This window comes from Porites lutea, chromosome 6, assembly GCF_958299795.1.
Source record: "Porites lutea chromosome 6, jaPorLute2.1, whole genome shotgun sequence".
Taxonomy (NCBI): Eukaryota; Metazoa; Cnidaria; class Anthozoa; order Scleractinia; family Poritidae; genus Porites; species Porites lutea.
Genome location: NC_133206.1, coordinates 7,696,224 through 7,723,311, shown reverse-complemented (window position 1 = coordinate 7,723,311; position 27,088 = coordinate 7,696,224). Strand labels below are relative to the sequence as shown.

Sequence of the window (27,088 nt, the reverse complement as noted above, 5' to 3'; positions counted from 1 at the left end):
AAAATATAAAACGAATACTGTGAATCTTAAATACAATAAATTCATTACCAAGTAGTATAAGCCTCTGCTATTCAACAAAGCTAAAATGTTTTCTTCTTAAAAAAACAAATAAATTCTTGGTTCACTGTGAATGTAGCTCTTTTAATTGTCTCTTTTCTCATACTTCTGCAAAGCATCACGCCAAAAGTGACATTTTGACTAGCTACATGCACCTTCCCTCTAAAAACCTGGATCCGCCCTGGGTATAGTGATGTGCAAGTAAAATAATGCCAAATACACGTCTTAGCTAGTGACAGTTGAAGGATTTGCAGAAAAGTTACTTTAAAGTGAAGCTTGGAAGTCGTTAAGCAAAAGGCCATTTCCACGTTACCTTGGAATCCTGTCTGTTAGAACGAGGCTAAGCGCAAAACCATTGATATTTTATTCTCACGCCAAAAAAGAATAATTTTTGCATAAGTAAAGGTTTTAGGGCGCTTTCCCCTGGGTCCAGAGCCATAGAAAAGCGCCCTGGGGACTAGAAGGCTTGCACTTAGCTAGCGTTTGAATGAAAGAGTTTTTGGAACTCAGGAAATGGTCTATATGTAACATTTCTCCTCACTACAAAATTTGTTTTTTAATTCCTTAATTTGGAATACTGCATGCAGACGTGTGTCGTCAAGAAGGACTATATAGTTTCGTTGCAGGTTCACTCGGTCTCTATCATTTATAACTTTTCCCGTATACACTTGCAACTCTAGTCTGAGAAAACGAAGTCCCTCATTGAGACAAGCGAACCATTATCTGCCATTTAGTATTCTTCCTTTTATGCGGCTTTCTCGGATTGGTAGGTAACAATCACTTTGATACCACCTCACCAACCAGAATCGATACATTGAGTGATTTTTGTGCACCTTTTTCCTAAAGCAATGCAGCAAGTATAAACTTATCCTGAAAAACTTTAATCCCCTATTCGGTAACCTTAAATTAGGCCTCGTCATCTATCTCCGCCCCTCTTGAGTAGCATTCTTCATTCGTATTGCTTATGATTTTAAACTACCTCGCATGAATTTTTGGCGTAAGTGATATAATAATTTAACCACTTAAAAAAGGTTGTTTCAATAATGATTCTTAAAAATTGAATAATAATAATAACAACGATGAGAAGTCACGGTAATAGAACTGAGTGGAGAACAATTCAGGGAGTAATCGGGCTTGTTATAATTTCAAACCTACTTTCAAATTACGAGCCCGATTACTCTGGAAGATCTGTAAAGGAGACAACGCGTGCACACAGTAGACAAGTGGTACAAACACGAGCCACTGAAAAGCTCTCACATTGTCATTAAAACAATCAGGATAAAAAAGGCACTCTCGATGATGTGGTTATACCCTCTAATAAAAATACTTCTACCAAGGTTTCCGAAAAATTATCCAAATATGAAGATCTGCAGATCGAAATCACCAGAATGTGGCAGATGAAGACAGAAATAGTCACAGTGGTTCCAGGTGTGTTACGAGTTAATATTAGACACCAGTGCAGTCTTGTAGATGACAAAATTACAGCTTCCTGTCAAACGAATCGGATAGGTCTCCTTGGCATTATATTAAAGTTAACATGACTATAAACAATAAACAATGAAAATGAGCCTTAAAAAATTAAACTCTTATAAGCAATAACAAGCTTTCAAAAATCCCCTAATAAAATCCGCTTTGTGTTCTTCAAGTCTGTCCACTTCGGTGCCTTTTTTTCATAAATATTTTTATTATTTACTGTGACTGTCTATTTCTTTTAAAGCTTTGTGTGGCCGTTTTTTTTTACGCAAGACTCCAGACACACTCCATTTGTTGGTTCTTCCCAATGTTTGGATTTTGGTCAGTTTTCTGACACAGGCTGAAGCTGGCGAATGTATTTAAAACCAATATAGAAATATTTCTCCCTAAATGGAGAAATAGAGCCACCTGTATGTATATCAGAAGTGTTGCAAAACGTTAGTGTGAATTATTTATGATTCAAATAACTAGGTCAGTATTAAATTACACGCAATCTTTTGAAGAGGCCTTATTTTGTTCACGTACATCAGTATAATATGTACTTCGTCTCAAGAGTAATCCGGTCCTTGAGAGATAACCCCGAAAAATGATTAACGGCATAGTCTTGGTGCTATTTTTGCCAGTGATCGTTACTGGACAACAAATAATTCAGTTTCAAAATGCACAGAGCTTGAAAAGAGATCAGGAAAAGGGCATATTTTATGCTCATTTTAAAGCTCATCACCAACATCGTTTGAATGTGTTGCCTATAAAGAAAAATGCATTAAGAACTCAACAGGAGTGTGGCCAATTTTGTGCTGATACAAAAACATGTTTTTCCTTCAACGTAGCTTCAGTGACGGACGCTAACAACAAACTAGTTTGCGAGCTTTTGCCGACTGACATTTTTAACAAATCTGAGAAATTTGGTTCTAATCCTAGTTTTCATCACTTCAGCATAAAGGTAAGAAATTGCTATTTTATTATTCGGCTCTTTTTTGTTTTGTTTTGTTTTTGTACTTTCACGATGGGTAGTACATATTTCGACCAATTTGCTAACGAAATGTTTTTAAAGTGAAGGAAATCCTTCTTTTCAACGGCATTGTTTTTGTTTGGGAATAAGCTGTATTGAATTGTGTTATGGGACCATCAGTAACGCTGTCAATGCTTAATTCTCAGACACCCTGTTCCAAAAAGCCCTGCAAGAATGGAGGAAGTTGTGTGGCAAAGTATGAAGAAGACGCGTTTCAATGTGTATGCGCTCCAGGGTATACAGGAACACACTGCGAAACAGGTTAGGCGATCTCATTTTGTTATAAAGTTCAAAGAGGAAAAGCTAATTAAAATTGGCTTCGTTTTTAAACTACAACGGGGAAAAAATTCAATGAGAAGAATTATTTTAAAGGTCCTGACAGAGGAAAACCAGCTTGAAATGCAGTCACTTCATGTATTTATTATTGGGAGTAGATGATGATTATTATGTTAAACAAATAGACAACTGTAGCAAGCTGCATCAGTCAAACTAATGAGATGACGATATTAAGATACAATTGTTACATCGCCAAACTATCAAACAAAACTGAAGGAGCGTAGTGAGAGTGTCTTATATGCACCGTTGGGCTTTCAATTAATATTATTACCCTTAAAAAGACCACTTAAAAGAAATCAGTGGAACTTGACTAGTTGCACACCAAGATATAAACTTAATTAACACGCTTTAGTGTTCGGCTGTTGCCAAGGCTGTTAAAGCTAGTAATTTTCGAATTCAAAACGTGCAGCTGTTCACAGTTCTTATGTTTTAAGCTTTACTTGAAATATTCTGAGTTAATTTTTGCATAAACTGACTTTTCTCCATAAACTGTCAGAGAACTTGTTTCATAATTTCTTTCTTCTTATTATTACTTAAATCTATTACTAATGAAAGCCCTAAAATTCGGTTTTTAACGAATGCCGAAAAAGAAAAGGGTTACGGCATATAAGAAAGTAATTTTGGAAGAACTTGTTGGGTTGAGATTTCCATTCAGTACAAGCAACCTAAAATTTGAAACAGTTCCCGCTTTATGTATACTTAGTTCAAAGAATTTTTCAAAACCTGATAAAGAGCTTACAGTGTACGTGTTACCTTCGGAACTGGCATGCATTAAAAATGCAGGTGTGTATAGTTGTGCTTTGTTTTACAGTCGACTCTCTCTTAACGGACAACTCTATAAGACAGACACCTCTGTAAAACGGACACTTATAGCTGGTCCCTGCCTTTGCTTATTCCCTTTATTTGACTCTTTATAAGACGGACATCTCTCTAAGACGGACACTTAATGCCGGTCCCAAAGGTGTTCGTCTTGGAGAGAGTTGACTGTACCATTAATTGGTATTATTATTCATTCAAAATATTTCCCCAATTCTGATTGGCTAAAAGCACGCGCATAACTCACCATAACCAGTTACTGATGACCAAATTTGGAAGAATTTTGTATTTAACGAAGAAATGACGTCAAAAATACAGCCTGCTACAGGTTAATTAAGGCACCGTTACCTAGAAGACCTGGGGACGAAGTTGAGTTGTTTTTGGTTGTGAAAACAAAAATAGCGGACACTTTACTCGTTTCAAAAGTAACAACTATAGCTGGAACTAGGCGAAATAATAGCTAAAAACATAGCAAAAACAGTAAGAAGACAACTCGGAAGGCGAAATCTGCTATTTGGAGAATATTTGAGGAGCTGGACAAACCTAAACGTACAATATCGAAGATGAACTTAACATCGATGCGGGTAAGCATGTTTTAGCCAGATGTTTTTAAACTAGGAATTACTTTGAATGAAGAATAAAGCAATTAATGAATTCGGCTTTCGTAGCATACATAGGATATGAAGAATTGAGCAGATCGAGGAGGGTGTTATCCACCGAGGCCGAAGCCGAATCATTAATTGCTAATTAAAGCACATTTGAAAAAATATAATAACTGAAATATAGGTCGCTGTATTCATATTAACACCGACGTCGCGTAGAAGTTTTTCTGAGCTTTTTGAAGCTAGATTTGTCTTTCTCTTTAATTATTATTATAGTTTTATTTTATATAAGCAAGTAGAGATTACTGATATTATTCAAGCTGTTCAAGCAACAAGAATAAAATACCACTCTTTTCGTAAGAAAATGAAAACCTGTTCAGGAACCTGACCTAATTTCCTAGGTAACCATCAATTATAAAGAAAATTTTCGAGGCTAGCTAGTACGAAAAATCGAAAGTCTTTCAAGAAGGTTTTTAGAATGTTACAGCCGGTATATCGACAAGTATACATGTGCCTATATACAAAGTTGCGGAGCCATCTTCGTGATCATACGCGTTACATCAAGTGATCTTGTCGGGAAAGTTGAATCAAATTCTTATCATCCATCTTAAAGCTTAAGGGGGTAGACTGAATTTCAAAACACGTCGTTTCTCGTCCTGAAAAGAAGATAGCCATGTCCGTGTCAGTATTTTACAATTTTATTTGCGCTTGTCTTCGTCGATGTCGCAGTTTCAACACAAATTTGCGTTGTCGTAATTTCATCTGTCTCTAATGTCGCTGTTTTCCACGCCGTGACGCTTTCAGGAGATCGACATGAAGGTTCTATACCTGCAAACTTTTTCTGATGAGTCAAATGCGTCAGATTTTTGTCTTGTCATGATCTGGATTTTCCCAGCGACTTCCGAAGAATTCTGACGATTTTCCGAAGACTTCCGAACATTGCCGAAATGTCTGAAGATGTTCCAACGCAGAATGAGCACTCCCGAAACTTTTCGGAAACGCATCAGTTTCTATGATATGGCACAGTTAGGACACCATTTCATCATTAGGGCCTTTTTGGAATATTTACTGGGACATTGAATCAAATTTCGTTATAATGATGTGGTAAAGAACAGCTTGCCCAGATTTGTGAATCAGGCGTGAGAAATTGTCCTTGATGCGTGAGATCAATGTCCTTAGTCTGCAGGCGTGAGACTCACGCATAATGCGTCTCCAAACGCAAGAGGGTCACAAGCGTCCAACCCACATTAAACATAGACTTGAAAATGCCCATTTTATCCCTCCTGTTTAGGAGGTGAGTGAGTTTACGCAACAGAACGGCGGAAAGAGGGGGACGGCAAAACGCTTTTGTGTGACAAAAGTGACTGGGCTATTACTTTCATGTTTTGTCGTAATCTTCACTAAATATTTTCTACATAAAGATCTGTTGCATTTTCAGTAGAGTTACTAGAATGGAGTCGCAAATTTTCTGATTTGGCGGGTAAGACAGTTTTTCATATTTACCGCTAACAAACGTATCAGAACTTTGTACTGTAGGTGAAAAGTAAGGTGTTCTTCATTCAAAATAAGGTAGATACATATTAGAAAGCGACTAAGTTGGGATCGCGAAAATTACGTTTTTGCCCAAAAGTGACGAAGATGGGGTCTATAACTGGGCACAGAATAGACTATATATTTCTGAGAGGCCAGCAGCACATACCAGCAAAAATTAACCCAAGTACGTATACCCTCCCCCCCGCCCCCCCCCCGGTTAGGGCGTTAGGACAATCCTGTCTGCTTTCGGTCTTTATTTTTTGAACTGACCTTGATCTGAATACAGTCAAACCTCGTTCATACGGACATTGAGGGGGGCATAGAAAGTATCCGTATTAACGGGGTGTCTGTGAATTTAGAGAAAATATAAGGGCTTTCTTTCGCCATGGACAAAGAAAACTGTTCGTAATAATGAGGTGTCCGTATTAAGCCGGTGTCTGTAAAGCGGGTTTTGACTGTAACTTGTATTTGCCTTTCAGATATAAATGAGTGTGCCAGCAACCCGTGCCAGAATGGTGGGTCATGCAGCGACCTCGTGAACAAATTTGTCTGCGCTTGTCCTCCAGGGTACGGTGGGATCCTTTGTGAGGCTGGTAAGTAAATGGTGTCAGGGGTACAGTGGGGTTTAGGGTCTATTGTTAGGAGGGTACATATATTTCAGTACAAATATGTTTTGAGCAACACGGTGGGGAGGGCTGACATTGTATTCTTTGGAAGACATAATCATGGGGTCACTCTATCATCTGTATTGCTCTTTTTATCGAAGGCTGTAGGCATGGTGTAGCAACTCCTAATCACGAATCCGGCCCGAAAAATATAACGCTCAATGGTCTGCACACAATTTCACGTTCCAAACTGGACTCTCCTTGAGGCCTAACAATGAAACATGCCAAATTTCGTAAATGTCTTGGCAGAAGAAGTCCAAAGCGTTCTGTCGGTGTCTTTGCAAATAAAAAAAAAAACATACTAGACAAAACCAATTCTTATATGTGAAACTGAGGGGATATCATTCTTGACTTAAATCATTCAGCATACTGTTATGCGACTCTGCTTGCTCTCGATGGTGTATTGGTGGCTAAATAGTGTCCGATGTATTGATGTATGTATGTGAATAGTGTCCAATGTAATTTGCAAAAACTAAGCAAAATACTTCAAAGCTAAAATTGTTACTTCAACTGTTCAATTTCCCCCGTAGTTCACGGTGGTTACAGTTCATGGGGTCAATGGGGTTCCTGTGACGTCTCATGCGGTGGTGGGACGCGTTACAGATACCGCGCATGCACCAATCCTCCTCCTCAGCACGGTGGAAACGACTGCTCTGGACTAGGGTCTAATGCTCAAACGGAAGTTTGTAACAGCAACAATTGTCCAAGTAAGTCGTTCAATTGTATAGAAATTTAATGAAGTTTGCAACAGCAATAATTGTCCAAGCAAGCCGTTCAATACCGAATTTAAACGGGACGCCCCCCTAATTTGATAATTGCCGTCCCTCAAAAACTCTTTTTGTTGTGGCTTTGAGTTTGGCTGTTCATCTTGGATCATAGACATTAGTAAAATCGTCAAACCTGCTATTTTTGCAGTACTAGCTATACAGTCACGCAAACTTCTTCTGAGTTGGATTCTTTCGTTTTCGGCATACCTGACTATAGCTCTGGACTCCCCGGAATTTTGAAAATTGAAATGCATGACTGACAGCTAGAGCTTGCGTCGTTCGTTGCGCCGCTGATTATGGTACAAAAAGTTAATAGGGGTTTAAGTTCTTGTGGTTGATAAAAAAAATGTTCTTCATATGTGTGAGTGTCATTGTATTTTAAGCACGAAAGAACAAATTGAGGACACTAATTTTACGTCTGCTTGTGGAAACGCGACCGCCATTTTACGTGGTCATCCGAGCCACACGAAGGTCTAGCCATTTGCAGTCCAAAGGCAGTACCTTCATTTCTCAGTTATTTCAAGACTCCAAGTATTGGTCCGGCGCCGGAAATGGAACCCTCGCGACCCTCCCGCTCTGCAGTAAACAAGCGCCCTACCGACTGACCTAATCCTCCTGCCGCGGTTTTCGGGTAACACATCCGCCGATGATAGAAAACGGTTAGCGTAGAGGTAACGACACTCGTTCTCAGCAGGGCTAGTTTTTGTAAAATAAAAAACGAGACAAAACAACAAGGAAATTAAATGGCTGACCTACTGATCACCGCCAATTTTTTTCGCACTTTAGCTTGTTTCAAAACTTCATAGTGACAGCGAACAGTTGCAACTGAGCTTCAATAATTGATAGCGCTCACATCACCAAGGCACCACAGTAAAAACCCGCATATAAGAACAAATGAATTAAGAACGACAGGCTGAAATTTGGCCCATAAAGGACAATATAGATATATATATAAGAAACCGAGTTCAGTTTGATAAATAAAAAGTGTTCTTATATAATACGGGATAGGGCGTCGGAATAAGAACGCAGTGTAACTACTGGGTTGCTGCTAGACAATTACAAAACTATAGCTGTTGCCTGGGTGTCTTTAGGATTTTATGCTCCAGAGGATCATGTTATGCTGCAGCTGGTTGAAGGATGTAAATATCAAATACATGTAGTAAACTATCTGAATAGAAAAGATCAACTACTTTCATGTTATGTGTATGTTATGTGTTAAGTTGATTTCTCAATAAGCACCCGATAAATAAGAACTAGATCAGGCTGAACCCCGAAATCATGTGTTCTTATATGCAGGTGTTTACTATTGTAAGTATCACTTCACGATCAGAGGTTGGACTAACACCTAAGGTCTGCCAGTTGGTCTTTGTAGCCTGGAAGTGGTTTAAGAAAAGTAACGTGTCTGAGATGAAATTAAAGTGAAATTGGTTCCATTTACCGGTGAAGGAAGCTGGTTTAAACCAGCAACCAATTATATTGACAAAAGCGGTTTTGTTTCAGTTCATGGTGGTTACAGTTCTTTTGGTCAGTGGAGTTCTTGTTCAGTTGCTTGCGGAAGTGGAACTCGTTCCAGATCCCGCACATGCACAAATCCCCCACCACAATATGGCGGCAATGACTGTTCTGGATTGGGATCAAGTGTTGAAAGTCAAGGTTGCATCGGTAACAATTGTCCAAGTAAGAGAGAAGAAAGCAGGTTATTCTTCAATACATAGCACCTGAACAGTATTCATTTTTTTAAAATTGTAAAATACTGAGAAACATTAATCAAAAATAATTTCACACAAGCGAACTACTAGAGAGGTTTCTTTTGAATAGTTAAATCACTTTAAAATTTCGTTCAGAGGAATAAAAGTTAAAATATTTCTTGAACACTTAAGCAGGAATTTGTAATGACTCTGGAACTTTTTCGGTAGGAGGAAGTACGGTGGTGCTTTCCCGTTCTTCCTTTAAGTTTTCACCTGCAGCTAACTTCGCTCGTAGCAGTGAGTTAGCTGCTCATGTATGGGTGCCAAATGATGCGGAGTTCATGCAAACGATCGTTATTCACAACATTATTCAGTTGTAATTAGGTAGAACCACTTCTGAATAACAAACTGCCCATGTCAATTGATCAGTTGTACCTGCTCCTTAATATACACGTTTTAGAATAGTGTTTAGTTTACAAACACTGACCAGTCGTATATGGAATGTTTAATCAGACTCTCTCTAATACGGCCACCTTTGAGACCTGCACTAATCGTGTCCGTCTTAGAGAGATGCTCTTCTTAAAGAGAGTCCACTAAAAGAAGCAAAGCAAGAAGCCAACTGTAGGTGCCATGTCTAGGGAGTTGTCCGTCTTATAGAGGTGTCTGTTAAGAAAGAGATGACTGTATAAGAATGCGAGGTCGGCGTTTACACGTATTAGAAGTGTTTGGATCTTACAGAATTGTTTCAGGATTTAGGCAGTCGTTTTTGGCCTCCTATAAAATCCGTAAACATTCCCGCATACCAATGCAAACTCTTAAACACATGTTATTTTTTCATCAGTTGACGGCGGTTACAGTTCTTGGGGTCAGTGGAGTTCCTGTTCTGTGACTTGTGGTGGTGGTACTCGTTCCAGATCCCGTACATGCACCAATCCCCCGCCACAGTTTGGCGGTAAGGACTGCTCTGACCTGGGATCCAGTTCCGAAAGTGATGCCTGTGAAACGCAGTGTTGCTCTGGGGGTAAGAACAGAAACGTTTTAGTCTTAAAATATTTCCTTCGTTATCTGCAAGGTACACATTTATTACCATCGAACTTCAGAGAAGCGGCAGGATAAAGACACACACCAAACGCTTAAACTTCCTATAGCTTTTTTAACCACAAAAGGATATTGTTGTTGATCAACTAAAACTCTGGAAATGAAACTAGCAGGTACAATGCCTTTTACCTGAGGGTTCAAATGGTTTATGATCTCCCATATACCAACCTCGTCACCAGGGCGCTTTTCCCTGGCTTCCCAACTCCAAAGCCACGGAAAAGCGCTCTGGGGACGAGGTTGCCCATATACATGAAGCCATGAAGTCAATGTTCCATTTCATTCAATGATGTTTATTTGTTATGGTAGAGAAAGGAGAGACAATATCGTTTCTAAATACCACTCATATGACGCTTTTTCGCTACTGATATTCTCTGACAGTATCTTATTTCATCAAAAATGTAGGTACTCAAAATCATGAAGCTCAAGTTATTAAGCAAGAACAAGAGACTATAAAGGGGACAGAGAGGGCATCCCCCATATACACCCTATTCCATAGGTAATTCGTCTCGAGTTATTTTTAGAATCGGGATAAAGTTACCTCGCGCGAGGCGTGGATGTTTCGCATGACCAAACGTCGTGCAAAACATGTCGGGCGAGAGGCAATGAAAGCGTAAAAAGATCGAGAGCATTCCTGAATATTGAAGCGAAATGAGTCGGCGCTCACCTGGGAAAAAGGAAACGCTGGACTCTTTGACAACCCGTGAAATCAGTTTAACTCGAAGTTGTCGTAACCTCAGTGCTTTAATAAAATGAGAAATTTCGCCGGTCTATTGAAACCGGTCGTTTGTACAATTTAGGGAGTTTAAGATCCAACGACGCGGACGACAACTAGAACGTCAAAAAAAACAATAGGTTTAATTAGCAAAACGACAACTTCGCACGTGCAACACACTTTTTTGTTCATTTCTTTCCCGTTTTTGCAAGACTACGACGTGAAAATGCCTAATTTCGCGTTTTATGGAGGACGTAAATAAGTAACGACGAAATTTTATTTCTCTTTCTGAGCTTGAATATGGTCCCTTGAAATTCAGCTTTAGGAGGGTTCGCCTACAATTGACAAAGTAAGTGGGTAGGAATAATCGCTATAAAGACTGAAAAAAATAAACATCAAACCAGAAATTGCTCTCTTCAAACTGTAAATTATAAATGTTCCTGAGAGAATATTCAGTGTGTTAAGGATTTCCCTGCTCTACTGTTAGCTCTATACAAGAGGGGAAGGGCGATTCTTTTTTAATTTCGGTTTCGCTGACACAGCTTTCGCAGAAATCTCGCTGTAGTCGTTTTCGTCGACAAAAGAAATAGCAAAATCGCTCTCCCTGTCTTCCCCCATTTTGTTCTGCGTCATTTCGTGAAGGACGCGTGGCTCTCAGCGTGGGTCATCCACGCGGAACACATTCGCGCTATGTGATTGGCTGTTGTCTAATCCCCCTTGAGATCTGTGGTGTTAAAAATAACTCGAGACGAATTACCTATGGAATAGGGTGTATATGGGGGATGCCCTCTCTGTCCCCTTTATATGTCTCTTGTTTCAACAGTATTTCCTACAAATGACACTACTTACAGAGTCGTAACGAGTTATGTGTTACCAGGGATGGGGTGGGATCAGGGGTCACAAGCCATGAGATCGGAATTAGTAGTGCTCTAAGCAAGGGGACCGGGGATTCAGTTTCTTTCAAGCAATCATTGTGCATGTACGCAGTTCATCAATTCTCATTAATAGAGGACAATTATTTCAACTTCCACCACTAAATGTAATATGACTGTTTTACATAAAATGACTACTGCCACAATCGTCCATAGTTGCCATGGCACCATGTTAGCGCACATTTTTTATGTATTTCCACTCATAATATAGCAGTGGTTAGCTCGAAAGCTAAGCTCCTCTGACCACCGTACACTTCTATCCAAGCCATTAATTTTCTTTTTTTCTTCTTCTCCTTCTTTATTAGTGTATTCCTACCTTACGATACATAATGTAAATATTTTATAAAAGTGTGAATAAAATTGAATTGAATTGAATTAAATTGGTCTTAGAACACGGCATGAAGCTGTAGAAAAAATATATATACACTGTATACGGAAAAGCCAAAAAGGCATGGTCGGGCCAACTGGTGAAGATTAACACAGATTCGGGATTGCCTTCAGGTCAACTTGAAAAACGTAGATACGACTTTTTTTGACACCTAGTCTCAGTCTGTATAAAAGTGTGATAGGTATAGTATTCGGGAATTGCATTTTGCGCATATTAAAGTTTGATGCTCATTTTTCAGGAAAATAATCAATATATAAACAAAACGCACTGTGACTTAGCCTTTTCATCCGTCGAGAAAAGATTTAAATGACTTGTAGATAATTTGGCTTTCAGACCCTTGTGGCGTTACCCAGGAGTCTCGACGGGACTGTGGTTATTATGGAATATCAGGAAGTGACTGCCTTGCAAAAGGGTGCTGTCATGATGACTCAGTTCCAGATGGTATTCCACACTGTTACTTTAAAAGATGCTCATAGACACTTACAGGCTGTGAAGGATGGACCCTCTAATTGTAAATTACAGGGTAATTGTCAGTATGGAGTTCACACTACGATAACAGGGAAAAATGGAGTGTTAATTGCATGAAAAAGTTGTACGACTTAACAAGGGATCGGCAATAAACCATGACACGCCATATAACCATAATACGGAGAAAAATAAAACGCGGCTATACGCGCCGGTTATTAGAAACTGGCGGGATTTTAGTCAGTTTTGACGTTTATACGGGAAAACTTCATTCTATCCTTCAATTAATCAATTAATAATGCAATCACCGTTCTTTCAGCTGGTCTGTGCCAGAGCAGCCCTGATCTGACCTCAACATATTTATGTCTTACCGTTCAACAAAGCTACTGTTATATTAAGTCACTAGCAATCCTCTGGAATCGAACTCGAACTGCAGATGGTGTTTCTGAGACTTGAAGTTCTCAAGGGAATATCACTTTCCCTCTTTTTTTTAGTTCTGACGTTCAAGGGTGGCAACTTAATATAGCGGTAGCCTCGCACCTCTATAAGACCTCTAATTTTATTGGATCTCTATATACAGTAAAAACCGCATATAAGAACCTAAAATTCAAGAACCTGCTAGGCTATATTTCATTTTAAACCCCCTTTTCATAAGAACCTATTTAGCCTAAAATTTCCAATAGGTGCTTTCTTTACAAAAATGAAGGCACAGTTGAAAATACAGAAAAAATTTAGTCTAGGTTTCAGTCAGTAAGATTCAAAGAATGAACTAAAATGAAAACCATATCATGTCTTCTCCAACACAGCATTTTATGGACACTGCAGCATGAAAGACATGCATACTAGTATTTTGGAAGGTTTTGTTTACTGTATGGTTCTCATCTAAACCATATTCTAGATAAATATTTAATACAGGAATATATTTCTTATCACATGTACCCTGTAGTAGTTATCTGTACTGGTCGCTAGTGCCCTATCAATTTAAAAACCTATTTAAGAACCTTAGTAGCCTTAACTCCCACTTAATGCCATTTCTATAAGAATCTATTTGGGCTAAGTTGGAAAAATCTAGGTTCTTATACGTGGGTTTTTACTGTATCGCATTTCGCATATCGCAAGAGAGAAAAGCACGAGGTGGCCCTAGCGTGATTTTGAGTTGCTCCAGGTCACGCGTGGCCGCAAGAAAGCCTCAAAATCAGGCTAAGGGGTGGCCGCGGCCGGCTACTTCATATAGGCGAACGATTAATAAAAAAAGATAACAAAGACAGTGTCTTTATGGAGGGTAAATTTAGACTTTGGAAACTGAGCGTATGATAGATAGGACTGTTATATACGGGTGCCACTGTAACACAAGAACGAAGAAATACTTCAAGGGTAAAATGAATGCACATTGTTTTCCTTTTTTGATAGCTTAATACCGTTTATCGTATTGTAAAATAGCGCTCTAGTTATTGATATTTATCAATAAAATGGCTGTATTTACTTTGCGACTAAATTTTACTGATCACTGCACGCGATCGAGCTTCCATATTTGATGCAAGGAATGCACGTTAAGTCTGCGGCAACGTTAATGAAAACGAATGACGCTTTGGTCCGGTTGGAGACTTTCTTTCGTTTGAAAAGCTGCATGTCATTCCCTTTTTCGTGCTAGTTCCTTTGTAGCGATATATTTATGGCATTATGGAAAGCGCACAAGGTAAGCAATGTCTGACATTCCCATCATGTGCCAGTCAAAAAAGACATTTTTTGTAGCCAAAATGCATCATTAGCATTTGGAGAAATGAAAGAAAAGATGTAATAAACACACCTGTTAGATTTTACGATATTTGGTCGAAAACACGGTTTAAATCGCACTTGATTCTCGATTCTGGCTGGAAGATCACAAGAAAAATGCACTCGATCGCTGTCATTCTCTTTCTCTTAGCAGCGGGTAAGTGCAAGTGACTTGCTTTAGAGTCGCCATTTTGTGTGTGTAAAAAAAAAAAAAAGAAAGAAAAATGGTAAGCTTCTTGCTTCTTGATAAACATGCGTGTCGCTGAAAGCTTTCATCTGTGCGTGTTCGTAAGTTGCAAAACTGGATAAAAGCTTTGCTACCTTATTGGTTTGGCTTTCAAAATATAACAGTTACATTAATCGAAACATGTCCTTGCTTTTACTGTTTACGGTGCCTTTGCCATCAAAAAGGGGTATTTCTAAAATTAAAGTACGCGTTTAGATACCAATGAAGTAATCCCAGTACTAATAAGAAATGTTTTTGTTTGATAGGATATCCTGTTAGCTCAGGTAAGATTTCTGTGATCAGAATCAAAATAGCAGTACACGGGTATGCCATGCATCGTTAAAAGAACTAGTCCTGCTAAATCAGTGAAGAAAAAAAAAACATTCAGAACAGTTTAAGTAAGAGTTTGCTACTTGAGTATATCCAAAAATTTGCTGATAAGGACGTTAATAATAATAGATAGGAGATAATAAGCCAAGGATAAGCGTCATTAAAATACTCTGATGACTATTCTGTTAAGTAATGTTTGATAAACGAGGAGAACCTATTATATACGTTGATTGATATATTCTCACCAAAGACCTAAAGCTACCTGCAAACAGACGCAACAACTCCCAACATTGTTGGCCCAACAACGTTGGGAGTTGTTGCGTCCGTTTGCGCGTAGCTAAACGTTTGACCAGTTCCAAACTTTGCGCAACAACTCCCAACAACATGCAACAGGTTGGGAGTTGCTGGCCAAAAATGTTGCGTCCGTTTGCATGGGACTTTTTAAACGTTTAACCACGGCTAACAATGTTCGGAGTTTTTGCGTCCGTCTGCACGTAGCTTAAGGATTGGGATACGTTTGTTAAAATGCGTTGCCACTTATTAATATTAAATTGTTTACCTGTATTAAATTCCTTCGTGACTAAATTATGATTTTATTTTATTTTTTGGAAATTAATTTTAAATTTCCATTAGGTGTCTTAATACTTCGGTTTTGCATATTGTTGTTTACAACTTTTGTCTCAAACTTAGAGCTCGTTTACCCCTGTGCTGGTTTTATTCCATCTCTCCGACCTGACTGCGGTTATTATGGGATACAGAAAGAAGAGTGTTTACGTCGCCTATGCTGTTGGGATGATACCATTCAAAATGTTCCTTGGTGTTTTAAAAACAGTAAGAAAAACAAATCTCTTTAATTTCCGTTCGCACCTTGTAAGGCAAATTCTTAAGGGCAACTTTGAGAGTGTTTATTCTGGGCCACAGTTAACGTACAGAGATGTGGCTGTAGCGAAAAATAGTTCGACTTTAGTCCGGGGAATAAAAAAAGGAAATAAAATTTTTACAGTGGAAAATTAAGAAAAACATTCTTTGTAACGATTTTAAAATATGCGTACTAAGCACATTTACTAAAATCCTGAGGCTCTCAGGAATAGATGGATGCGAAAACTAGCCACATTTAAACAAAATAATAATCATAACGATAACGATAAGGATGTTGACAATGATAATGATGATGATGAAGATGATGATGACAATAATAATAATACTACTAATAATAATAATAATGATAATGATAATGATAATGATAATAATAATAATAATAATAATAATAATAATAATAATAATAATGGTAGTAATAATAATTTTTATTGGTATGTATGTTTGAGTAGGAGAGGAATGTGGCCCTCCTGGTCAAAGTTTAACTGAAGAGCATACTGACTGTGGATGGGTGGGCATCGACAGAGACACATGCAATAAAAGAGGCTGCTGCTACATTAAGAACCAGGCTTGCTTTTACCCAAAAAGTAAGTGTGGCGACTTTTGTCAACCGGACAGTTGGAACTAATAACTACAATGTAAAATCTTTAGATTCAAGTTTTCGTTTTTTGCTACAGGGTCAAAGGCTTGTAATGTACTGATTTACATGTAAGACCAAAGCATTGATGCTTCATTTTTCCATAGCCAAAGATGTTTTTTTCAGTCAGTGGCACGGAAAGCTTAGAAGAAAAAATCCGAGAACTTCTAATAGGAGTCAAACCTATGGCCTTGTGGTTATAAGTCCAAATACTCTACCACTAACTAAAAGAAAAAAAAATTTCTCATGTATTCACCATCACATTTCTATCAATTACATAATTCTCACAATAATAAGAAAATGAAACGTCGGTTAATCTATTTCTAGTGTTGAATGATCTATCGCTGCTGAAGTAGCTATATTACAGCTGTACTACAAACTGACTACTTCCGCTGAGACCTCAAGCCGTGAGCTAACCCTTTGTTCATTAGGTGAAAAAAAAAAGTAAAATTAGTTTCTAAAGACTCGTTTGAAATTATATTCTTAAGGTCACAAATGCCATGGCATTAATCCATTCAAGCGCGAGGAGTGCGGTTATTTTGGAATACAGCGAGAAGAGTGCGAAAACAAAGGATGCTGTTTTGACCACACACACCATTCTGTACCTTGGTGCTTCAAAAGTCGTTCTATGTCATTGATGGAGGGCTCCGGAGCACCACCTACAACCGAGGGAGCTCCGTTTGCATGAACGGCAGGTATTTTGTAGCCTGAGAAAACAGAAAACATCTTGCGACGCCACCGGCGGTTTCCTCGCGAAATGACGCCTGAAAGACGAGCACAGCCAAATTCCATACCCGTGGCGTGCCATTGCCCATATTTGAGTAGCACTTCTGATTGGACGAAGCAAATTTCCGACCAATCAGAAGCAGTGACCAGATCTGAGTATTGGCAAGTCATCAGTATGGAATTTCTCTGCTCGTGTCTCAGACGTCACTTCGCAGGGAAACCAGTGGTGGCGAAATGTCGGCTGTAATTTCTCAGGCTAGGCAAGTTAATAAATGAAGTCTTTTTTGTTTTCTCTATCAACCTTCCTTGTTTTCTGTCTTTTTTTCTGTGTTTTGTTTTGGTGACTCGCCACACTATTTGAAAAAAAAAATTACACTGCATTTGAGAAATTAAGGGATTTTTCGGGATCAAAAGAACAAGAGAAAAAACCCTGCGTACTAAAAATTAAAAGTGAGAAAATATTAACTCGATAACTCTATTCAAATGTCCTTCTCAATTTGATTTCAGTAGATGATCATAACGTTATGATGCAAGTCAAATCTAGAACGATTTGTATGAAGTCATTTGTCAGTGTCTCTCGGCAATATTTTGTTCATTTGACCATCCCTAGCCTGCGAGCAAGTTTTCTTTTTGAAGAATATCGTGACAAGTCGAGCACGAACGGTACGCGTAAAGGTGATGTTACACGGGACGATTCGCAACGACGATTTTTAGAGCAACACATCGTTGCAACATTGTTTCAAATGGTTCCAACACTGTTCCAACATTGCAACGCTGTGTTGCGCTAAAAAATCGTCGTTGCGAATCGTCCCGTGTAACATCACCTTAAGGACCGCAAGCTCACGCTATCCCTCACAGCACTCTTCGCTTGCCCGGACTCGAAATGGAGGGCTGGTTTGCATGGTACAGCATCCCACACACAAAGATACTATTAATAATGCTTATATCTTATTTCTATTTGCTGAGTGGGTTGTTGTTCTTTGTCTTGTTCCAATTAGGTCAGATGTGGACCTTACCAGATGCTTATGATGCTTACCAGATGCTTATGACTTAACGAAAATGCAAGCAAGCTAAGCAAGAAATATAAAGTGACAACATTAAAATACCTCAGAGGAACAACAAAATTTCACCTCATGGATTTGTAAGAATAATTTAATCAACCATGAAAATAAGAAAATAAAACATTTTTAAATTCATACTGTATCTCTGGAGAATTTCTTACCTTCGCCAGGTATTACAAGTACACTGCAACTTGTGCTCCTAAGTCTGTTCTTTCTTCCAAACCCTTGAAAGATAGCCAACATCCACGGCGTCAAATCTCCCCTGCCCTTTTCAAGCAGCGGTACACGGTGCGGGTTCTCATAAGGATGGCTGAAGGCCACGTTAGACCATGCAATAGTTTACTACTGTTTTACTTCATGTCCCATTATAACCCGATAAACTGAAATGAGACAAGTTCTTAACCATGGCCAGCATGTTTTAATGTGCAGGTTTGAACTGACCCTGCATGGTTAGTGGACTGGCTGTGGGTTGGAGCTGGGACCTACCGCTCAACAGACGGGCGCTGTACCCAAGAGTGAGCCAGCCGGCGGTTTTACGATGTTTGCCTTTGGAACGAGAACTGAAATAACTTAAAGTATCAAAATGCGAAATCAAAGTCATTAAAATCAGAAGGCTGCACGTTGGACGTTCTTGCTACGCGGTCGCATAGAGAACGTCATATACAATTTATGAAGTATAGAAATCCCCAGACTCAGTGCAAAATTCGTGACAAAACGATAATTTCGTCCGAATAGCTCGAACTTCATCAGCGAGGTGAAGTGTCATAAATAAAGATAACTTTGGGGCATACTAACTGCATCATTTCACTGAAATTTTTTGGGAGAAAAGCCAATCAAAATTAAAGTGAGTAATTTCCTGCTTAGTAAAACTACTCTATTTGTCCTCTACTTGAAGCTCACTGTGTGGAACTTGAGAAATAGGCCTACAGTGGTCGTGGCATGGTAAAATGCAGGACAACAACGTCACGGTAGCAGGATAAAAATTCTACTAGAGGACTTTCATGAAATGTTTAAAAATTGGGGTCCAAAGGGAAGAAAAAAGGACAAGACCTAATATTGATAATCTTATTTATAGCTAATAATCTTATTTAATAGCTAACTTAGACAATAATATGAAAAATGGAAAAACTAAAGCTCTAGTTAATTCGCTGCACCAACATCCCTATTTATCAATAAAAGGCTGTATTTATTTTATCTGAATTATAGTGACACTGCACGTGATTGAGGACACGTCCCTAGTTTGAAAACAGGATAATCAACAGGAAAAAATTTAACTGCTTAGAAAAAAAAGAAACGGCGTTACTTGGGGAAGGGGATGTTTTCAAAAAGACTCTTAGTAACTGTCTTATATCAACCCGGTTTTCAGGCAATAAGTAACTATATGAGCACTGTCTAACTTTCTACATTGTCATGACAGAATCGAAGATGTGATCAAGTAAAAAAAAAAAAAGTATCCAAATGATCATTAGCATGTGGGAAAAACGCAGAGAAATATTTATTCAACGCACCTGTTATTCGTGGCGTTAAAACTGAATGGACACTGATATTTGGTTATCAACTTATATTTGACAGACAAAAAGATTTTGATCGCATTTTGGTTCTGACTTGGAAGCCGATCGAAAGCAAAATGCACTGGAGTTCCATTATCTTGCTACTTTTACCACTGGGTAAGTAATTAGGCCAGTCTCGAATGATAAAAATTAAAACTTTGCTCCATGGGCCAGAGCAATACCAAAACTAAAAGAAATGAATTATTAATCCCTGAGCCTCGGTGCCATTTTTTTTTGTTTCACATCCCTCAGCCTCAGAGTCAAGCATGAATTTTCCAAAGTCGAACCGATCTATTTAGAATATATGTTATTGCGTCTTAAAGTATAAAAAAGAAAACGCAATTTTAAACAGGCAAGATATTTGCCAGCTACGAAAATCTATATTTGTATATTTCTTTTACTATTAACCGTAGTTTTCTAAATTGACAACAAACGAGCTTCGAGTTTAGTGGACCCTTAGAGCAAGTAACATTCTGTTACTGACGTACTTTTCAACCCTCTGTCTGGGTGTAAAACCGTTACAAGGCTTATCTGTACGGCCCGCCATGAGTTCATATTGTTGGCTGTCTCCCAACCTGGACATTGCTTTTTTTTTCCTTCACTGTAAGGAAGGTGTACCCTGCCGTTTTAACTGATTCCATTTGTCTCAGTAACTTTTTCTATTTTCAGTGTTCAAAAAATAAAATCCCTCACTGAGGCTAAAGATTTAATCTGGGTAGTCATAGTTGCAAATGAGCGTTTTTCCTGTTGCTGTAATCGTGTGAAACAAATCAGCTTTAATGTTGTTAATCGAGTCTTAAATTTGAGCTTTCGAACCGACTTCGTTTCTAACTCAAATCTCATAATTGCATGGGTTTGTTTGCTCAGCTGTACTCACTAGTAACTGTTAAAAATCTTCAATTTATCCGAGGATTATCATAAAGAGAATTTAAAAATCACAGAATTGACAAACACGCTTTTGCTCTCATCTGATACTGCGATGAAAAATTCCTGTTTTACGGCCCGAGCTATTCAATTATATTTATGTAGTGGCATCAGACCTGACGATTGTTTGAGACTGAATTTCTTACATCGATAAGATCGTATATCACTTTTTATCTGGCTGATTTTCTTTAATTTATCGCGCGTTGCATTTTGCCACTTAACCTAATTCCAGGGATGTTCAAGATCAAAATTGTTTTTGGGTACCCTCCTAGGACCTGCTCGCAAATACACGGTAAGGGGCCAAGGAATTATAAAGTGCAACCGCAACTGGTTGGAGGGTGTGTGGGGTGTAGCGGAAGAAGTAATTTGCCACAGAAAAGTGCAACTACAGTCCTTTCTGAACCAAAGTTATGACCCCCCTCCCCCACCCACCAAACAAAAATTCCTGGATCCGCCCCTGTTACGTTATGTTGGAAATTTAAAAAAAACAACAGATTTAGCCTGATCAGGAATAAAACATCTATCGGAGGGAGGGGAAGAAATTAGACAGCCGCATTGGTGAAAAACATGCAAAGAAAACGATGACTTTGACTCAAATCGAACTATCAAGCGAGTACGGTTTGAAACTTGTGGAAGTCAAGGCAAACGCCACAATCGTCAAAATTTAAGCTCATCAATGGAGTAAAACAATGGAGGAGAGAGCATTCCTTTTAAAATTGTACTTAGAAAGACATTTCAAAGCTTTGTCGGGAGGTATTTTCAACAAGTTTTCACAAATTGTCTACTAAGCGCGTTTATAAGAGCCCAGCGCAAAACAATCCTACATCCTTGAACAAAAAGTATACAAAAGCAAAGAAAGCAATAAAACCTCGAGTTGCACAAAAACCACAAATTTTCATCAACTATGGGCTCAGCTGTGGAAGAGCGATAAGGTGGGTTTTGAATTGCGGGTTTTTGAGGAAGATGTAAGCAGAACAAGCTAGTTTATAGAAAACACGTCTGTTTCGAAAATGTCGAGGACAAGTGAGGTTGTAGATTGGAGTCTGGTGTAAGCGCAGTGTTACTCTCTTGCTAAAACGAAACCACAACTTAACAAAGCCAATTCAAATTTTTTTCAAACACTTTTGAGGTGAAAGACACAAAAGCCTTAACGGTTGTTGCAATCTAGATCGAGTCGCAATGAGTACTAGGTGTTGACCGCCAAAGGGGAATACTAAGAAGAACAAACGAGAGCCAGTGCAAACTTCCTGATGTAATTTTTTTTTACTATTTCATCAAAATTGTTTCCAGGCTGTTATTCTTGCCTCTGCATAGAATTTGCCAAAACATTTGTCCGTTCATAGACAGTTTCAGAATATATACTCATAGTATGATTGTTTGTTTTTGTACGATGTTCCATTTCTTCTTTTTCAATTTTCTTTTTTTTTTGGGGGGGGGGGGGGGGGGCGTGTAATTACAATCAGGTGGCTTACTAGTTGCTTATTTACTTACTTTTCAAAGTCATCCTAATACTCACAAGAACTCTTTGTTTTTCATAGGGTGCCCAGCCATTTCAGGTAAGCGGCCTGTTTGCAGAAACAAAGTAGAATACAAGGAATATAACTTGTAAGGGTTTAATGGTGCAGCAAGCTTTTCATAATTATCTTCCAAAAATGTCCGTAACCGTAATCACCCGAATGACGCTCTCGATACCCTTTAGCAAATGTGTTGAGCACATGATAGCGGATCATACGCTCGCGCGAAGTGTGCGCAACGGAGCCTCATAGCTATAGAAAATAGAAACATATGGATCCGAGAAAATGTGGTTATGACGACCTAGTTTTCCACACTCCACCTTTGGTCAAAATTTTAAAAACTTGATATGCAGCACCTAGAAATTTGTTTTGGAATTGACTTGTACATAATTTAAAAGGGTTGTTAACATGTAACGTTTACCGCTCAGATTTTGCAAAGAAAACACATTCTGAACACAAAAATCGGCCTCATTTATCATTTGCCTTGGGTGGATTGCTTTTTAGACGGAAAGGTTGACCTATGAGCATAAACTGTAAAATGGACGCAGCCAAAGAGTTTCGTAAATATACAATTACCAGCCTTTATAAAACATTAAATTTCATGGGCTGAACAATAGCTTCTTAAAGGGGTGTGCTGCGGGGGTTCAGTGATACAGAGGTATGGGCAAGAATTCTTTTCCAAGTCTATTACGGTGATCGAATATATTACGGTATGAATGTCTGGATTTCTATACTATGGGTTGAGGCATATTCATTTAAATTTTATTGTTTAAGGTAGATAAGAAGTACATAAATCTAATATATATTACTTTTAATGGACCACTAAGTGCATTCTCTGAGATGCTACACTTCACCGGGATCGCGGTTTAGGCAACGATCTTTTGGTGAAAAGCTGCAGAAACTAAGTAAACATGATATCAACAAAGAAAACTAGAAAATGGATACTAAAAATTAAGCTGTCACTTAGTACTCACATCTATGAAATTAAGTTTGAAATGCTATACTCTTACGATGAGATTGTACTTAGTTAATGCTCTTGTCATCTCAAGAATTAGTTGAAAGAATATGTTAATGAATCAAAGAATACATGGTGAAGTGTCCGTAAGGAACGGTTCAGCTTATTAACTATTATTCCTCGAGCCTGAATTGGCTCTGAGTCAATAGCCCATGAGGCCGAAGACCGAATGGGCTATTGACTAAGAGGCCATTCGTTTAGTAAAATCCAACTAGTTGGTCAAAAATATCGAGACAAAATAACTTTATCTAGTTAAAGCTAGACTTTTAATTCTTTTTTGCCTCCAAAAAGCCGGCGCCTTTTCGCTACTAGTGGGCTATCACATATAGCCTAGTAGTAGCTTAGCCAATCAGAACGCAGCATTGATAATACTGACCACTCGCTGGATTTTACTAAAAATGAATAGACTGCCATCAATAACGATTTTTTAACTGCTTCAGTTCTACTGAATTCCTTCATCAAAATATCAGTGAGCTTTGAAAGAGTTTAAACAGCTTTCATCGCTTTCTTTCCTTGCCAAACTTAGAGCTCGTTTACCCCTGTGATGGTATCGATCCTCTTCGCCGGGATGACTGCGGTTATTACGGGATACAGAAAGAAGAGTGTATGCATCGTGGATGCTGTTGGGATGATATCGATCGTTCAAAACGTTCCTTGGTGTTTCAGAAACAGTAAGGACAGAGTTTGATTCCTTAAATGAATGGCGTGCTAAATCAACCCGTCTTAAGGGAACCTTAATTGCAATTGTACTACTGAAATGGTTGATATAATAAAATTATAATTCTTAATTAGTGAGAGTAATCAACCATGGTAGCTATTGGAAATTTATACAATAATTTCTTTAATCTTTGCTGCATGTATCTATGTTTGAATAGGAGAGGAATGTGGCGTTAAGGCCCAAGATCGTACAGACTGTGGATGGTTCGGTATCAATAAAGCCGAATGTAACAAGAGAGGCTGTTGTTGGGATGATAAGACCAAAAAAGCTCAGTTTTGCTTTTACCCGAAGAGTAAGTATGCCCTTGTTAATCAGGATTTGACGCGGCCATTATAAAAGCAAACGCTTGGAGTAACCTTCTAATAAGTGCATCTTTTCTACTATCGATAGCTCATTACTTTTAAGGTAGACCCACATAGGTTGGTCGCACTGTCCGTACAAGTCCACAAAGATGAATACTGAAGCAAAGAGTAAAACTTGAAGTAAAATTTGATCTAAAGATAATAAACTAGTTGATAGACTTTTCCTAAGAAAAATCAAGATTCACATTTCTTGTGAGCTGAAGCAAACATTACCACAGCATGGTATAATTGAAGCTGAGGGCTTCTTTTTTTAACTCGAGAACTAATTATTTGTGGGGTCAAAAAAAAGTATCTGAAAAATTATTGACTTTCTTCAGGTCACAAATGCTACGGCATCAAGAACCGCGAGGATTGTGGATATATTGGAATACATCGGGATGAGTGCGAAAAGTACTATGGATGCTGCTTTGACCACACAGTCCAGGGTGTGCCTTGGTGCTTCAGAGGCCGTTATATGCCACCCCCACAGATGTTAACCTCACAAACTCCTCCCTCCCTTTCCCGAGCAAGTCCAACCGAGGGATCTGGGGCACCGCCCACAGATGAGGGAGAACCAATTCAAGGTAACTCTCGCTAGCAAAATTAAACAGAAATGTCATAATTTGGAGAGCTTTAGCAAAGTCATATGCCTTTTTACAAACGACTTATTTATTTCAATACTTTCAACGTGCAAATGCAAAGTTTGTATATGGTTTTAAACAGGGTATTGTAAAGCCTGCCGCTTAAGATCAGAAAAGGTTCAAAAGTTAAAGCTGTGTTATTTTTTCTTTCTTTCAAAGTAAGTCTCACACTTAAGTAAAGTCTACGTGTTTGGGACTGCACCTAACGCCCTCTTACCACTGTCGAGCACAAATAAAGAGTGGCTAAGCCTCATTCTTATAACCAGCCCTAAATATCTAAGCCACCATGGCATTAGCAGGTCAGTATTGGAATAGACGGCAACGAAAATTTGACGAACGCAAAAGGCATACGCAAAACAACAACTGTACGTGCATCACCATTTTTTGTGCATTTCTTTCCCGCCACTCCATAACTACGACGCGAAAATTTCTAATGAAACGTTTTATGAAGGACGTAAACCGCGCTAGCGACGACGAACTTTTCTTCCCTTTTCTGAACTTGGATATTGTTCGAAGGAATTCGACTTCAGGAAGGTTCGCCTGCGTTAATGACTAAAAAGTGAGTTGGAATATCGAATGAAGAATGAAACATCGCAATCACTATTTTTAAACTGTACGTAATGAACAATAAAAACTGGTGTAGCTATTTTTATGTGTATGGTTGCCACAGCTAGAGATTTCTGAAATTCCCTGACTTTTTTCTGACAAATGTAAAATTTTCCTGACCAACTGAATTAACAGTTTCACAAATTAGTCCTGATGATGGACTCAACACCCCCTCCCCCCCCTCACAGCCTGATCCTCTCCAGCCATTTATTTATGCTTTCAGCAAGGCACATGCAATGTACATGAATTAATAGTTCCTCAACATAACGTGCAAAAAAGATTGATTTTTTTGAAACCCAACATCAGCTTGTTGTTCAATTTTATGAAAAAAATTGTACCAATAAAACACGATTCATGTCCGTAAAATGTACAAATGTACTCTTAAAATTTCACTTCCCCTGACTTCTTTCAAAGACTTCAATTTTCCCTGACTCGAAGTGAAATTACCGGACTTTTCCCTGACCTTGGGAAATTTTATTTTCCCTGACAATTTCCTGATCCGACTGTGTATCGTTCAGCAGCCTTTCAAACATTTTCTATTCAGGACATTATTAGGTGATCGCGCAATCCGGCGTGACACCAAGAAACATCACCAGAATTCATTGCTGACTGAGTAGGTTTGTGTACTTTTTCTAACACAAAAAAAAGTTTGATCACATTACACCATGGACTTGGTTGACTCACCATCGAAGAGCTACTACACTTATGTAACCATGATCTTTAAATGTCTCAATGGTCTTGCACCCAGTTACTTAAGTACTTATGATTGTAAAACACCCAGAAACTCAGGGCTTTTAAATATTGGAACAGTCTTTTCAATGATATGAGAAACTCTGCCTCTGTTGAGGTTTTTAAAAGGGGTGCCAGGCTTGAGATCAGAATGCGAAAATAGAGCATTTACCAGTAGTTTGTTGATCTTTTTTAATTAATTGTTTATTTAAACTTTTTATTTTTCATAATTTTAGTTTTAGCATTCAAATTCAGTTGTAACTTAAGTTTGTCTTTTATACCTGTAATTTTTAGTTATTTCGTACATTACTTAGCCTAATGAGTTCTGTAAATTAATTCTGAAAAACCTAATTGGGAGAATTAATAAAATGTATTGTATTGTGTTAATCTACAGACTTTTAAAGAGGGATGAGGACCTTGGCCCTGCACGATAAAGATACTCGAAAGTCAACCATGAATCAGTACTGTAGAATTATGAAAGACGAAATAGAAAGGAAAAATAAAATTGTTCTTTTCAATATGTAATGACAAAGTTTAAGGTGAGAAAATAAAGTTTAAAGAGAAATGACTAATGAATAATCCATACTGTTGTCTTTGCTTTTCGTCCAGTTGTTATATTTTGGATAATTTTTGCCACAAAAGAATCACTAAGCTTTTGAAACCATTTCATAGGAAATTCAGTATCAGAAAAACGTTGGCAGATCAGGTTCAGCTACTCGATCGCTTGGAGCGTATATCTATACCATTGCCGCTATATGTTTTTTGGAAAAAATAAAATACCATAAATTCTATTCAAATTAAACATTGATAATTTCGCTTCTTTTTAATGTTTTCGGAATTTTTTTTCTTTCAAAAAGTACGTAGTGATCTCCGAGAT

At 38.3% G+C, this 27,088-nt stretch overlaps 1 protein-coding gene and 1 pseudogene across 1 annotated transcript; both read left to right on the top strand.

Moving 5' to 3' along the window:
- The first annotated feature begins 2,116 nt into the window (after window positions 1-2,116).
- Window positions 2,117-12,664, top strand: LOC140941835 (uncharacterized). The gene is made up of 8 exons (XM_073390842.1): window positions 2,117-2,473; window positions 2,689-2,803; window positions 6,309-6,422; window positions 7,025-7,201; window positions 8,762-8,938; window positions 9,791-9,970; window positions 11,583-11,680; window positions 12,413-12,664. The coding sequence occupies exons 1-8, from the start codon at window positions 2,117-2,119 to the stop codon at window positions 12,662-12,664; spliced, it is 1,470 nt and encodes a 489-aa protein (XP_073246943.1).
- A 1,715-nt stretch (window positions 12,665-14,379) lies between these two features.
- LOC140941834 (uncharacterized) lies at window positions 14,380-26,779 on the top strand (annotated as a pseudogene).
- The last annotated feature ends 309 nt before the right edge of the window (window positions 26,780-27,088 follow it).